This window comes from Triplophysa rosa, linkage group LG25, assembly GCF_024868665.1.
Source record: "Triplophysa rosa linkage group LG25, Trosa_1v2, whole genome shotgun sequence".
In the NCBI taxonomy this organism is placed as follows: Eukaryota; Metazoa; Chordata; class Actinopteri; order Cypriniformes; family Nemacheilidae; genus Triplophysa; species Triplophysa rosa.
In genome coordinates, this window is record NC_079914.1 from 14,898,452 (window position 1) to 14,913,816 (window position 15,365).

Here is a 15,365-nt window from a genome sequence, read left to right on the forward strand (position 1 = left end):
TAAAATAAGCAGATCTACGCAGAATGTGCACTCCACAGATTTCATCTTTGACTAACGATACAGTAAATAACCTTAATGTGTGAAGTCTTGATATTGTCTTATCCAAACTGAAGATCAACCCTGTTGGAACAATGACAGGTGAATCAATCGATCATGTGTTATATCTGATACGCTGAACAAACAAGGTTCAAAGGTTAATTTCTGCAGAAAACAAAGCATCACATGATGTTACGATCGGCTGACCTTCAGTGGACCTACCTACAGAAAGAAATTTTTTTGACATAAAATTAACCAAAAGTTAACTTTGGAATGAGACCATAAGACGTTATGTTCTGAAAGTTCTAGCAGTTCTGAAATCAGTTTCACTAAGATACATAAACACAACTAGAGCTGAACAGTGAGACGACAACCTTTGATTTCAGACACGGCCATAAACCAAAACAGCACCATTAATATTTAACAGTAGAAGTGAAAAAATGATCATTTACAAAAACTGAGGTGGCTTGAGAAACATATTTTATCAAAAATAAATGCTATAAAAGAAATAAACTGAATTGAAGCCGAAATGATAATTGATCTGAAATACTGGATAAGTATTCGGCTCTCGACTGTTCACACAAACTCCAAACATTTAGATTTGTTTCCACACAGTTTACGGGCCCCATGCGGCACCACAATGGCAATAGTGAAAGGTAATTTTAAAAATGAATGAGCTTTATTAGCGCTGAGAGCTGATTTTATACATTGTTTATGAGGTTTAAAATGCAGGTCGAGATATCCAGTGGCGTATAGCGTGGGACACAGTCCACATGGCAATCTGAAAACTGCAAAATGTGTCAAATTATCTCTCAAGACACACATGACAATATGGTGTTGTAATTCAAAGTGCAGTCATCTAAACCCACAACAGACCCTATTAAACACAGCTCAAACCAGCTTGAGCTGGTCTCCCAGAATGATCCAGCTTGGCCTCAAGATGACTTCAAATGATTTAATAATCTCAATTATTTCTCGTAGACATCAAAGAGTTTAATTGGAGAGCAAACTTTTGCTTAAGTCTCATCCGAGACTAAGATGATATTCAAATGAAACGTAAATGTGAAGTCCATCAAATCTTCTGAGCTATAAAAGAGCAAACATTGCGCAATAACACTCTTCTCTTGAAGAACATTTGGCCTTGAACGCAAAAGTCAAGAGATCCAATGATCTAGAAAGATATTATTAGTCAAGAACCGTGTGTAACTCCGGCCTGATGCATCGATAAGTAACGGTTCTTTATCACGCCGTTGTGAAACCCCTGCACATGTTTATCAGGACCTCTCACGAACTGCAGTACTGAAACTCGCGCTCTCTCTGACTCAAGGGTTACGCACCACACAAGCTCCCGACATATTTCCGTGCAAACATCATGCCAGCTGCCCGGCTTTCTCAACATGCTGAGAGAATAAATCGCAGCACGGCCCACCCGGGAACAGGCAACATCCTGGCGCTGGACGCGAGGCCCCATTAATCATTGAACGTTTGGGTGGTAATGAGGTTTAATGCGCTGAGATCAGGCCCGAGCTGTCATCACACATGCATGTTTCAGCTCCACGTTTAACAAGGAAGTGAAACCTCTGCAGCAGCGTAACCGTCAAAGAGCAACAAAATTAGATACAGTATCTAAGATTAAAGGAAAAGTTAATCTCAAAATTGTGTTATTTTTTACTCACCCACTGACGTTCAACATGTTTTAAGACCTCCCGGCGTCTTCGTAAATGTCACCTAAAATATCTTTATTTGTGTTCCAGTACTTTTTTGCCCAACCACACAAACCGAATGCGCATGCGTCATAGTGTTCACGTGAACGCGCACCATAGACTGACAAGACAGAGGAGAATATATCAATTAAAGTCATTATTTTGTTTTGTTTTCGCACATAAGGTATTGTCGTTGCTTCAAAAAAATTAAATTGAGCCACTATGAGCGGATGGACCAATTTAACGATGTCTTCAATACTTTTCTGGACCTTGACAACCAACAACTATAACCCTGATGTCCATTTATGAGGAGGCTTGGAAATCTCTCAGATGTCACCTAAAATATCTTTATTTGTGTTCCGAAGACGCTGGGAGGTCTTAAAACATGTTGAACGTCATGTGGGTGAGAAAAAAATAACACAATTTTGATTTTGAGATGACCTTTTCCTTTAAGGAAATGTCTGGGAAATCGTGATAGTTAAAGAGACCTGAAATATTTGCTCACGAAGCGACCAGGCATTGTATGTAAAGCTATGTAAAAGATAAAAACATGCAAAGTGGCTGCACACATTGCAACTTCAGAGGCGAAGCCCATGTGCGTGTCATGGGCCCTTTCATATTTACCAAATCCAGAGACATGCAATGTTTTACAATGCAAAACAAATCCTACAAATACACACTTTTCCATCTGATGGGAAGTTCTGGCCAGCATTTTAAATGATTTTGGAAGCATCACCACTAATTTGAATAAATTCAGACACACTCAATCACTCTTCTTTACACACCTAAATGAGCCGTAACATACAAATGGTGCCGTAACCATTTCAAATATGCCAAGACTAATCGTTTAAATCATTAGTCTTGACCTTGAAAGATTTGTTTATTATTCCTGAATAAAAATAAATAGTATCGTATCGTATTGTATTAAGCCTACTGGTGGTCAACACATATCAATCCATCACAAGATCGACTGTGAGGTCTGCCCTGTACGTACCTGAAAGACGAAGGCGGTCAGTCCCTTACGCATCTGCGTCCACATGACCACGCACATGAAGAACAAGAAGATCTCCTTCCATGTGATGTGGGCATGATCCATCAGGGTTCTTGTGGACATCTCCAGTCCACAGTCCTTACAGTCCCTGAAGGCACTGGACATGACTGAATACGCTCTGGTGACCAGCTCCAGATAGCCGGGCACGATGTCCATCTCAGCGTTGGATGATCCATCATCACCCATGTTACTTTTGTGCATTATGCTCGAACTACTAAACTAATGATAAAAGCCACTTAAGGGCTTGAAAGCAGTGGAAATACACCAGTCGAATGTGCCAAGCAGCTATAGCTGCTGTAAAACTGGAAACCTTAAGCTGATTATCGGCCTTCAAGTATCACGTCTGTCTTTTTATGTATTAAGACAGATAATTTAGACTAATTATGCCAAACAAACATGTGTCACACCAAATGCCAGATTACAGTAGCGTTTCATACAAAAAGTCAGGTTAATGGTTTGATTATGATCAAATTAAATTAAAAAAATTAAATGCAGATAATATTCATGTCACAATATATGAATCAGCATGCCTTTATAGTCTACAAGAGAATATCATAAATCATGTTAAAATGATCCACTAGAAGGGTCAAAAAACGCATTTCCGTCAGTTATTCAGCGAATTGGATTTTCCACACGTGATATTCTTGATGTATCCTCTTCTTCGCGATATCCGCTTTAACATGTCATTCTCTTATCGCTTTCATCTCATAATCCCTCGATACGTCCACATGTAACGATCGGTAAAACAGACGATAAAACGAGTCGCTGAAGAAGAGATTCAGATCAACACGCGCACAAAAAGCGCTCGGCGTGATGAGATCGTATTCGCGGGCAAACGCGCGTCTGTCTGCGACAAACAAAATGAAAACGCGAAAGAAACGTTTGATGTGAAGGCACCGCTCAGCCACGCCATGAATGAGGTTAGTGAACAAAAAGCCGACGGTGATATCCACATCGTGAACAAATCGAGTCATTTGAACGATTCAGTACAGGAACGTACGCGTTTTTGGTTGGTTGATCGTTTCAGTGAATCGAATCAATAGAATAAATAGCATCGCTCAGATGAGTCGAATCGCTAAAATGATTCAGACCTATAACTCAAGCAACGGCCCGTTATCTTTAGTCATTAGACAAGCAGAGAGAGAGAGAGAGAGAGAGAGAGAAGTTTAAAGTGACAGCTGCATCACTGTAAACCACAGTGTCAATGTTCCAGCGCACCTCAAAAAGGGAAGGAAATTGAAAGGTTTTGTTCATTTTTATAGGGGCTGAGAGATGACATGTTTAGTTGCCGCCAAAATCATTTTGAAATTAACCGAACAGAAAAAATAAGATGCATAAGGTATTGTATTGTAAAAACGTCATTTATTAAAAGAACGTATTTGTACATGTATTAAAATATTATTTAGACGCTTTCTTCAACATTATTGGTATAGTATGAAAACCAGAGCAGTTGTGGATTGGGTTTACATAATGCTATTATATTTTTTGAATACCCTTTCTGCGGTCACAATATAATTGCATCAGTATAGATTGTTTACACTAATGCATAATGGACATTACAGATTGTAGATTAATCAATTGAAATGCAATAATACATAAAAAACGAAAATTTAAGGTTTGTACCTGTTTTAGTTTGTACCAGTGTTTAACACAAAACCTACTAACAAAACTTGTTAGTTATTATATTAAGTCGCATATTGTAAAAAAACTACGTAAACTGTTATGCTGTAAACTGTTTGGTTCCAATTAATGTGGTTAGTTCTCCTTAGTTCTATTTTCTGTTCTATACATGTATTTCACTTCTCATCTGTTGCATTCTGAATGTGTAACAAATAAAACAAGCTAATTTGCACTGACACGAACGCTGCAATACATACTTGATCAGCCTGGGGGCGCTATCGGACTATATAATAGGCTATCTATGATGGAGCGGTTCTCTCCCTGCATTTACAGTCTCATAAACTTGTAATCGATTATGAAAATAAAGTTTTTAAACGGATACTGTACCAACTAAATATGTAACGAAGCAAAGACGGAGAATTAAACTAAGATAAGAAGCACACGAAATTATTTATTTTGAAATTGTATATATGTTTTGTGGTCGCAGGTGTGTTTTTGTTACACGTCACTCGTGTTTACTCCATATATGGTTTACTCACCGTAACCGGATGTTTCTGAATGTGTTGCGTTCACGGACGGAAAAGAACAGGTCAAAAACATCCGGCGGACATCGAGTGGTTATTAAATCTCCCTCGGACCCTTGTATTTTATGAGAGATCATATACATGTACAAACAAAAATATCATCATTATTCATTATTAAACCTGGCCTTAGGTCATCGTTAAATAGCAAATTATTTAGATTTCCTAACAATAACGTAAACAACACACTCTGTGAGGTCGACAGAGGTTGTGTTTGCAGAAGATCAATTATGAAGTTACCACAATCCCGCTTCATTGTTCGACAGTATTTCCTCTGGGAAACTTTCGGCCTTGGATTTTTCACAGGATAATGACGGGAAACCGTACGGGGGGCTGGACAGACAGGCCATTCCGCGTTACGAGTGGTCTGCGTGGCACTCGATCCCGGTCGTGATTGGTCAATCGGAGCGTCAGTCACCCACCGCTCTCCACCCTCATGTTTGAAACTTTTCAGAAAAGGTGGAGTCAAGTTACAAACTCTGGTAACCAAACGCGACGACAGGGAGAAGAAAACGCTTCAATTATTTACACTCAAACCAAACACACACCGTGTGGACACATTTTCTTGGCCTTATAAGACAGTTTTAACTCTTATCCATGAGGCTGTATGTTGATATTTGGTTGTCAGGGTGTTTATAAAGTCTAGATGGAGATTTGAACGCAAGTTTTGGACGCCCAGTATCCGGTCGAAATAGGCGAGAGGTGAGTTCATAGCGTTTATTCTGCATGCTTGCATTCAACAATATTGTATGCATGAAAAAATAATAAAAACATATATATATTCCCTTTATATATGTTTATATATATATGTAAACAATTCTGCATAGAGAATGTGCCTTTGTTTCGGTTATTGAGTTTAGGCTAATTGCATTATTAATTTGTTGTTGCTTTTCCCAGTATGTTTATGTAAATAAATGTATATAAAGTATAGGAAGTATGTTTTTATCACTAAGAAAACTCATTTGCTTCTATTGCATGCTTAGACCAATTAAAGATCACAATGTAAATCAGTGCAAATATGAATACTATAGAAACTCTTTAAATAACTTGCATTTCTATTTTCAACTTTGCTAACATTGTGATTTGTCTATGCATTTAATAGAAGAACATATTTAGAGAAATGTTTATGTGCGATGAAGTCTACTAGTACTCTGAGAGTAACAGACCGGTGATTCATTGACAGAAACAGAGAACGGGGCAGAATTTACTGGATTGCAAAGTTCAGTTACACAGCAGCTTCGATTGTAACCTAGGAAACATTAACCGTCGGTGCGCTTTCATTCGTCTGGGATGTATGGATTTGTTTTCAGACTAAAGATCTGCTTTATTGTGTCATGCATTGAATTTTTAATTATTTTATTTGTGTTACCTTCTAACTCATATGCAGATGAAAATTGTAACAAAGAATATATAAGGTCTGTATCTTAAGGAGAGAAACTGTTCTGCTGACGTATATAGTCTCAGAATCTCAAATCTGTAGTTGAAGCCAACTTTCTATATACAGAACATGTGGTTTTAGTTAATTTAGATGACGCAGACTATAACGAACACTCGTCTCTCTATTTCTGGGGTTGACCGATCAGCACTCATTATGCGATGAATTGGCTTGGCTGTGAAGTATGAAATTGCAGTACTATGCATTGGACGGCACACTTTATATAAAAAAAAACACACATTATAACTCATCTTCTTGGCACACTATTGCTAATTTTGGCTCATTTTCATAGTGATCATCACAGCCTTTGATCCCCTTCGCACAAAAACACGTTCCGCCCACCTAAACCTATATTTCTAAATTGGCTCATGCATTATTGAACTGGTGAATAATTCATAAATCGGCTTCCTTCTGTAGGAATGTCTGGCCTGGGATGGTTAAATTCTCTCCAGCAGACGGCGAGACATCAACACCTCTGTGACACAAAGAGCATGTCGTTCAGAGCTTCTCCGGTTATATAACCACACCAAACAAGTTGAACAATGCCAGATGATCGAAATGTTGTTGTTTCGGCCCGTATATGAAATCAGCTGTATTGAACTCACAGTACACGCCACGGCAGCTTCACATGTGGACAGTGGGTCTTTTGTGGGCCATAACTGCTGCAGGAAACGTCTGACGCTTGTTTCTGATTGCCTTGAGGCGCAATTATTGGGCAAGGCGAGAGAGAGAGAGCGAGCGCGGTTGGGAGGTCTGAAATACCTGGCGAAAGCTGTATAGTAGCATTTCTGTGCATCTCTATGGTGGTTGCTTGGCTAGCGCATGAAGGCCTGGAGGTGATGCCATCTTCATTTCAAAGCCAATAACTTTGCTTTTTGAGCCAATCCCCTGTGACATACATCCCATGTGACTTTATTTTAGATTTTCTTGTACCTGACAGAGAAAATGTAGGTCAGTTGCTGTTTTCAATTTTCCGCTCATATAAATGACGAAACGAAGCCGTATTTGCGAGCGAGAATGGGGTGCGTCGATTTTCAGTTTGATTGGAAGCGAGCAGTGTTGGGTAAGTTACTCTGAAAAGTAATTAACTACTAGTTACTAATTACATATTCAATGGTGTAATTAGATTACTGTACAAATCACTCTCTCCAAAAAGTATTTAGTTACTTATTACTAATAACTTTCTATATCCTACATCAACCTTGATTAGTTAAGTGATTCAAGGATGGACGTGAAACGGCTCTTTTAATTCATTCAAATAAATAATATTAAACTACATAAAGTACTCTTATTTACTGACCAAAGTATTAAAAATGTGAGAATTATACATTAAAGCATTCATTTTAAAGTTAGACTTTGAATTTTGATGTTAATTCAACTATTGCACACACATATATTACACAAAAGTATTTAGTTTAATTACAGGAAATTACATTAAATTACAGGAAAAATAAGAGTAATCCCTTACTTTACTTTTTCAAGTGAAAAGTAATTAAATTACAGTAACTAATTACTTAGTAACTAGTTACACCCAACACTGGAAGCGAGTGTGTTGTCAATGGTAACGGAAGATTTTGTAACGTATTTTGTTATATTTTGTAAAATTTTACGTACTGTATTTGAATCATTTTACATGTGTGATCGATGTATGGATCAGTGTATACATGATTGAAAAGGAATTAAAATACCAATGTCCAGTTTTGTTTAGGTTACGGTACGTGTTATTCTCACGTTATTTTCAAACATTTCATTTTTATTTTCAACGTTTTACGATGTAATAACAAATACCTGACGCTGAGGTACGAGTTTCCTCCAAAAAATTACTGTTTTTGCTAAATTTACATTGCTTAATTTGTCACAATGCACAAGTACTTTTTTATTTATTTTTAAAATCATGTTTAATTATAACGAATACAACTAAAAAGATTATTTTTTTACTAGAAAACCTACATTTGATTTAACGTCGTTCAATACAACTATTAACTAAGAAAAATGCTTTTGGCTTTCATAACGGTGTAGTTACGACATCCACCTGCAGGGGCGAACTGCCAGTTCAAACCCACTGAACCTTGACCCATCGGTGGGCGTGAGCTCCAGGTGAAATCACTTGCACCTGAAACAATCAGGTCAGACAAACGGCCTCTCCTGAATCCCTGTGTGTTGAGTCATGGCCCAATGATCTCCAGTGTTCTCCACAATCTCTTGATTTTCCACTCCACAAGCATGGAGAATGCAACCCTATACCTCCAACAAGGTGAGCGTGGGGTCTGGTTGATGCCTGGCAACTGAAAACCTCAGTGTCTTGTTACCCTTTCTTTTGTGCGGTGCCGTGGTAAATCGAACTGGCTGATCATTGCTGGGATAGTTGTGTACTTCTGTTGCCCGTTTTCAAGTTGTTAATATCACGCGGGTGGATTGTGTAGTCCAGAGTGTAGTTAAAACAGCTCAGCCTTCCATTGTTAAGTTATCTTTTATGTTGTGTTTTCTTTTTGGTCATGTACAACAAACCACTAATGATAATGTTTGAAAGCTGCTCGCTGCCCGGTGCTTCTTGGAAAGAATTCAGATGTTTTATTCGGCTGCTGTTGGCAAGGCAAACAGAGAGTGTATGGTTAGAAACATTCTCAGAAAATACATTTGACCCTTTTTACTCAAGATGATGTTCCTCTAGTTTTCTGAAGATACAGAGTAAATTTATAGTCCAAAAAACTATTTTCTCTGTGTCCAAATTTTGCAAGACAAGTAGAACATGTCTGTTGTTTTTGTGTTTTTTACATTTAATTTTTCATATGAAATTCATCAAGAGTGTGTTTTAAATGTGTATAAGTGCGGAGGGAATGTTGAAGTTGGATCTAGCTCAACTTGTGTTTGTTTCAAAGCATCTTATTTTGATTTTGGCTGATATTATGTGAGATGCATCAGATGTTGTGTAAGGATTCGTACTGGGGCCCGTTTCAGAAAGGAGGTTTAGTGAAAACTCAGAGTATATTAACCCTGAAATGAGGGAAACTCTGGGTTTTCTGTTTCAGAATGTGAGGTATGTCAAACCTGAGAAAGCGGGGTAACTCAAGCCCGTTNTTTTTAAAATCATGTTTAATTATAACGAATACAACTAAAAAGATTATTTTTTTACTAGAAAACCTACATTTGATTTAACGTCGTTCAATACAACTATTAACTAAGAAAAATGCTTTTGGCTTTCATAACGGTGTAGTTACGACATCCACCTGCAGGGGCGAACTGCCAGTTCAAACCCACTGAACCTTGACCCATCGGTGGGCGTGAGCTCCAGGTGAAATCACTTGCACCTGAAACAATCAGGTCAGACAAACGGCCTCTCCTGAATCCCTGTGTGTTGAGTCATGGCCCAATGATCTCCAGTGTTCTCCACAATCTCTTGATTTTCCACTCCACAAGCATGGAGAAAGCAACCCTATACCTCCAACAAGGTGAGCGTGGGGTCTGGTTGATGCCTGGCAACTGAAAACCTCAGTGTCTTGTTACCCTTTCTTTTGTGCGGTGCCGTGGTAAATCGAACTGGCTGATCATTGCTGGGATAGTTGTGTACTTCTGTTGCCCGTTTTCAAGTTATTAATATCACGCGGGTGGATTGTGTAGTCCAGAGTGTAGTTAAAACAGCTCAGCCTTCCATTGTTAAGTTATCTTTTATGTTGTGTTTTCTTTTTGGTCATGTACAACAAACCACTAATGATAATGTTTGAAAGCTGCTCGCTGCCCGGTGCTTCTTGGAAAGCATTCAGATGTTTTATTCGGCTGCTGTTGGCAAGGCAAACAGAGAGTGTATGGTTAGAAACATTCTCAGAAAATACATTTGACCCTTTTTACTCAAGATGATGTTCCTCTAGTTTTCTGAAGATACAGAGTAAATTTATAGTCCAAAAAACTATTTTCTCTGTGTCCAAATTTTGCAAGACAAGTAGAACATGTCTGTTGTTTTAGTGTTTTTTACATTTAATTTTTCATATGAAATTCATCAAGAGTGTGTTTTAAATGTGTATAAGTGCGGAGGGAATGTTGAAGTTGGATCTAGCTCAACTTGTGTTTGTTTCAAAGCATCTTATTTTGATTTTGGCTGATATTATGTGAGATGCATCAGATGTTGTGTAAGGATTCGTACTGGTGATAGACGTCTCGCTAGCTGAAGACACCGTCTCATCAAGACTTTTTCTGTCACATCAAAGGTTTTGGTTTTCAAAGCAATGTTTTGCGAAGAAGCCGTTGGTCTCGAATCACTTTCTGATGATTTTGCAGATTGAATAAACAACATTTTTTCAAAATCATAAATTTATTGAACTTTGTATCCCATTTCCTGTAATGCTTCCAGTCCTTAACATTAAATAAATATATATTTTTGGCAGCACATTATTTAAGCCTCATGAGTTTTATTTATTTATATAGGACAGTTTTTTCTTTGCATCATTTCATGATAACTCGTCTTTTCCAACACAATCATTTCGTAAAGTCCAAACTCTTGATTTCACATGTCACCATGTTGTACATCCAGTAGCCAGGCAGGAAACTCCATCAGTTTAAGTACCGTCTTCCGTCCGCACTGCTGGACGAAAAACAAACATTCATGAACCGCCAACCGAACGCTATAAATCATTCGTGTTTCTGTGTTTTTCAAAAACTGGAATTTTTCTCGACCTCCAGCTCTCGTCTCACATGTGACGTGGAGGCGATTCTCTTGTATGATACGAGTCTCCAGGGAACGGTCATTTTAAGAAGGAGATATTGTCCTGTTAGGCCTTCGTGAGACTTAGGAAGCACATTGTTTTTGTTAGTCTTTATAGTGTAGAGTTCGCCGTGTGAGAGAGGAAACGTTTAGTTGCCGTGTCTGGATGCAGACCTATTGTTTGTTTAAGTGCACAATCTGTGAATTGATGTCAAGTTGGTATAGAGACTCAAAGGCTTCTGTAAATTCATGCTCTGTTGTTTTAAATGCACAATGGACGTTTCTACAATGTTCATGGACCTTTTCATGTATCGCCACTTTGATGGGAATCCAAATAGTATTCTCTGCGATCTGAATCGACACATTTTGAAGTTTTTGTTTCATGGATGTCGTACATATCTTAAGAAAACCTATTTATCATACATTTAGCGTCAAGTTCGTATTTGTCTTTTTTTATGTGGTTTTATTCCAAGCGTTTCTGCTAAATGTTGTGTTTTACGTCTTTGAAGAATGACTTACTCATACTTACATGACCTTGGCATTGCTAGTGCCATGCTCTAACCACTGAGCCACAAGAAAGCGTTTAACATGTCTTGACTTCAGATGGGAGTTGTGCATGTAGTTTCCATGTACGCCTCCAGATGAGGCATTCAGGATAAACATCTGTTGTCCTAATTTGGATGCAAAACTGTCGCTCTACCGTAAGCTCTTCTAGCAAGCTTAGTCACTCACAAACGTCTTTGTGTCTTTTCTGTAGAAATCATGGACACCTTCAGCACCAAAAACCTGGCTCTCCAGGCCCAAAAGAAGCTCATGAGCAAGATGGCGACCAAGACGGTGGCCAACCTCTTCATCGACGACACCAGCAGCGAAGTGCTCGACGAGCTTTACCGGGTCACCAAAGAGTACACACGCAACCGCAAGGAAGCCCAGAAGATCATCAAGAACCTCATCAAGATGGTGGTCAAGTTGGGCGTCCTCTACCGCAACGGCCAGTTCAACAACGAGGAGCTGGCACTTGTCGACCGTTTCCGGAAGAAGGTGCACACGCTCGCCATGACCGCCGTCAGCTTCTACCAGATCGACTTCACCTTCGACCGCCGCGTCATGAGCAACCTGCTCAACGATTGCCGTGAACTGCTACACCAGGCCGTCAACCGGCACCTGACCGCCAAATCTCACGGTCGCATCAACCACGTGTTCAATCATTTTTCCGACTGTGACTTCCTGGCCACGCTGTACGGCCCTTCGGAAGTGTACCGCGCTCATCTGCAGAAGATCGCTGAGGGAGTCAATAAGATGTTGGATGATGGCAATCTTTGACCACTACTTGAAGTTATTTGAACACTTTTCTTTGTGTGTTTTGGTCCCTCAGTTAAAAAGTTGAGGGCTCCTCTGAGAAACTTCTGGTGCCTTATTCTTCTGGTTGAACGTTGAGTGAATGTTGAACATCTGTTCTGAATGTATGTTTGTCTTTTACCAACTTTGACTCCTGTAACTTTTTTAGAATAAATTGGGAGTTAGAGGCTGTTTACAACACGAGCCTAAAGGATTTCTTCATCCAGATGTTCAATTCTATCATTATTTACTTTCCCTCATGTCACTGGTTTACATTTCTACCTTTTTTTTTCTCAAAATGAGGAATTTCAGAGTACGTTACGCAGCTCTTGCGATACAAAAACAAATCATAGTAATAGATTTTCATCACCAAAAATGTTTTTAAAAGTAGAAAGTGCATCTTGTGCTATAATCTTAAATCACATGATAGCTTTGTCTGAGGGTCAGATCCAAATTTAAAATCACAAATAACTGCACTTTGCTGAATTTATTAAATGATGCGTGGACGTTTTGTTTGCTAATTATGTTGACAACCAATGTCGTTTTTTACAATTTTTTTTTCAGTTTCCGTTTTGTTCCTCAAAAACTTGTTGTGTGGCTTTAAATTAAAAGTCATGGATTTCTCCTTTGCTGTTTTTCGTCAAGAGCTGCGTTACGATTTTTTCTACAAAAGTTTCTACTTTAGGAGCACGCAAAAATAAAAGCAGGAATGAAATGAGTAAATAATGTCAGAACGTTAATGCAACCCAATGCAGTTTTTTGCATTGTGTGTGTCCGAGAGTCATTTCAGAATGTGTTTTTTTTATTTTACGATGAGCCTTCAAAGGAAATGATGGCTCATTAGCAAACCTCTTTGATGGAGAGACGTCTAACAGTGGAAATGCAGTATTTAACGTGGAGACGCAATGCATTCGGGACGTTTGACCCCGTTTCATCTGTAATTTTAGGAAACGAGCCCTAAGGTGTCACATCATCACTTCCTGTTGATATAAAACTGAATTTCAGACAGAAGAGGAGGCTGAAGATCTGTACTGAACTTGGTCACGTAGAGGTTTACATTTGGTCTGTTCACTCCCCCCACGCCGGTAGAAAGTCTTCACGATGATGCAGTTCCTGATCAGGGAACAAAGATGATGTGAGAGAATTTTTTTTTAACCTTCTGCTACCTTTCGATGCACTTTTATTTCCCGTTTTAATGAAGGTTTCATGTATATAAATAGATGACTGAGAAGTCGATTCATTCTGATACATCACCTGTGTTTTTTGTTTATGTCTGTGAGCCTTGTATGAACAAAGATTTTTTTACAAATTTGCAGAGTATTCAGATTTGACTTCATTTTGAAATGGCCGACGCTGTAGGAATCGCAAAGTTAAAGCACTGATCCAGGATCGGATACCACTGGGTAATTTTCGATCTCGGTCATTTGGTGTTTCTATAGAACAGTTATTTCTTCTGTATGCACTTCTTATTATGACTGTTTTTCATCAGTTGCTGAAGGAGAATTTGTCTAGACACAAGACTTTGTCAACCTCAAGGTTGCATACAAATGACCAAAAATGTCACGCTGGAGGAAGGTGAAGTAAAGCAGTGAAAGCCATAGCCATCGTACCTCCCGATTCATCTTAAACCTCTCAGGGTTCAGTCTTGCATTTTACCCTCGCTGTTTTACACCAATTTAGAAGGATTAAGCTTTTATTTTTTGGGAGTGTACCCGAGCATTACGTTTTAAGGTTTTTTAAGTGAAAATCTAAACAAATCATGAACAAATCCTGTCTATGTACATTGTCTGTTTGGTTTCTTTTTTCTAAAAAAAAAAAAGTGTACAAATGCAGTGTGTGTGTGTCTATAATATATAAATGAATGTGACGTTTTTAAAAGACATGGTTTCTGTTTGTCTTTATTGTTGGACTTCATTTCTACATCAGTCCTCTCCGGGGCGGTTTCCCGGACAGGTCTTAAAACTAGTCCCAGACTAATTTAAATGTTAGAGGTTGTCTTGTTCAAAAACAATGTGGTTGTTTTGTCTCAAGATGCACACCAGTAATGTTTTTTGTAAAGTATGTTTTTTAAAAATGACTTAAATATCCTAATTTAACTAAGGCCTAGCTAATCCCTGTACGGGAAACCGCCCTCCATGGTTTAAATGCGTGTGCTCTGGATTATTGTGCTAATCTCTCAAACATGCCAGATTGTTTCAAACCTCTTTTTTCGTCCTTTTCACTCATGTGATTTGCAAACCGATAGCTTGTAGAGTACATATTTCACATAAAGGAATAGTTGATCTGAAACCAATGTCATCCACCTGTATGCTGTTATTTTTAATCAATTAGACTTTGAACATTTGTGTGGAAAAAGAGCTGCATGATAATTCTTCGAAATGAATAAAAAAAACTGCATACAGGTTTGAGTCAGGACTGACGTTTTTCATTTTGCAGTGAACTATTCCTTTTAAATGTCAGGTTGTGGGCAGATTTGAAGCCATTTCTCATTTCCCAAGTTAGGCCTACATTTTATACCTCTCAAGATTCTTTACAACGTGTTGTATCTGTATGATCAGGTAACCTTCTTTCTCCCTGCGGTGGTCCTGATGGTGAAACTCATTTAAGACTCAATAAAAATGCGCGATATCACGCTGGTTTCATTAGCTATTCCGCTCATGTCTGTTTCGGTTTACTAATCTGACACTCCTCCTATTCACTGTACAGCCGCTCGAACCCCCTCTGGCTGATACCCGAGATGTGAAGGTTACCTGGGACTGAAGTTCTTAAAACTCGCAAATCTTTTGTTTTTTGTTATTTTACTCTCCTCCGGGGATCTAAAACCTGTCATGTTTGTTGTCGGTATAAAGTAAAGCATTCAATTATATGTGTATATATATAAGCTTAACATTTACTGCTTTGTTGA

General features: G+C 38.6%; 2 protein-coding genes across 4 annotated transcripts in view; one reads left to right on the forward strand and one right to left on the reverse strand.

Annotated features, from left to right (window-relative positions):
- The window catches only part of cers1 (ceramide synthase 1), a 9,635-nt gene extending 5,917 nt beyond the window's left edge, over positions 1-3,718 (reverse strand). Inside the window, exon 1 of the mRNA XM_057325004.1 lies at positions 2,734-3,718. Coding sequence (XP_057180987.1) covers positions 2,734-2,991 — 258 coding nt within the window. The 5' untranslated portion in view covers positions 2,992-3,718. The remainder of the gene's footprint in view (positions 1-2,733) is intronic.
- A 1,737-nt stretch (positions 3,719-5,455) lies between these two features.
- Positions 5,456-14,330, forward strand: tnfaip8l1 (tumor necrosis factor, alpha-induced protein 8-like 1). 3 transcript variants are annotated; one of them, XM_057325013.1, is made up of 2 exons: positions 5,456-5,693; positions 11,880-14,330. In XM_057325013.1, exon 2 carries the CDS (start codon positions 11,885-11,887, stop codon positions 12,443-12,445), a length of 561 nt encoding a protein of 186 aa, XP_057180996.1. In that variant the 5' UTR covers positions 5,456-5,693; positions 11,880-11,884; the 3' UTR covers positions 12,446-14,330. The 3 variants fall into 3 exon arrangements, with proteins under 3 accessions (XP_057180996.1, XP_057180995.1, XP_057180994.1); XM_057325012.1 differs by lacking the exon at positions 5,456-5,693 and adding an exon at positions 8,603-8,680; XM_057325011.1 differs by lacking the exon at positions 5,456-5,693 and adding an exon at positions 9,772-9,875.
- The last annotated feature ends 1,035 nt before the right edge of the window (positions 14,331-15,365 follow it).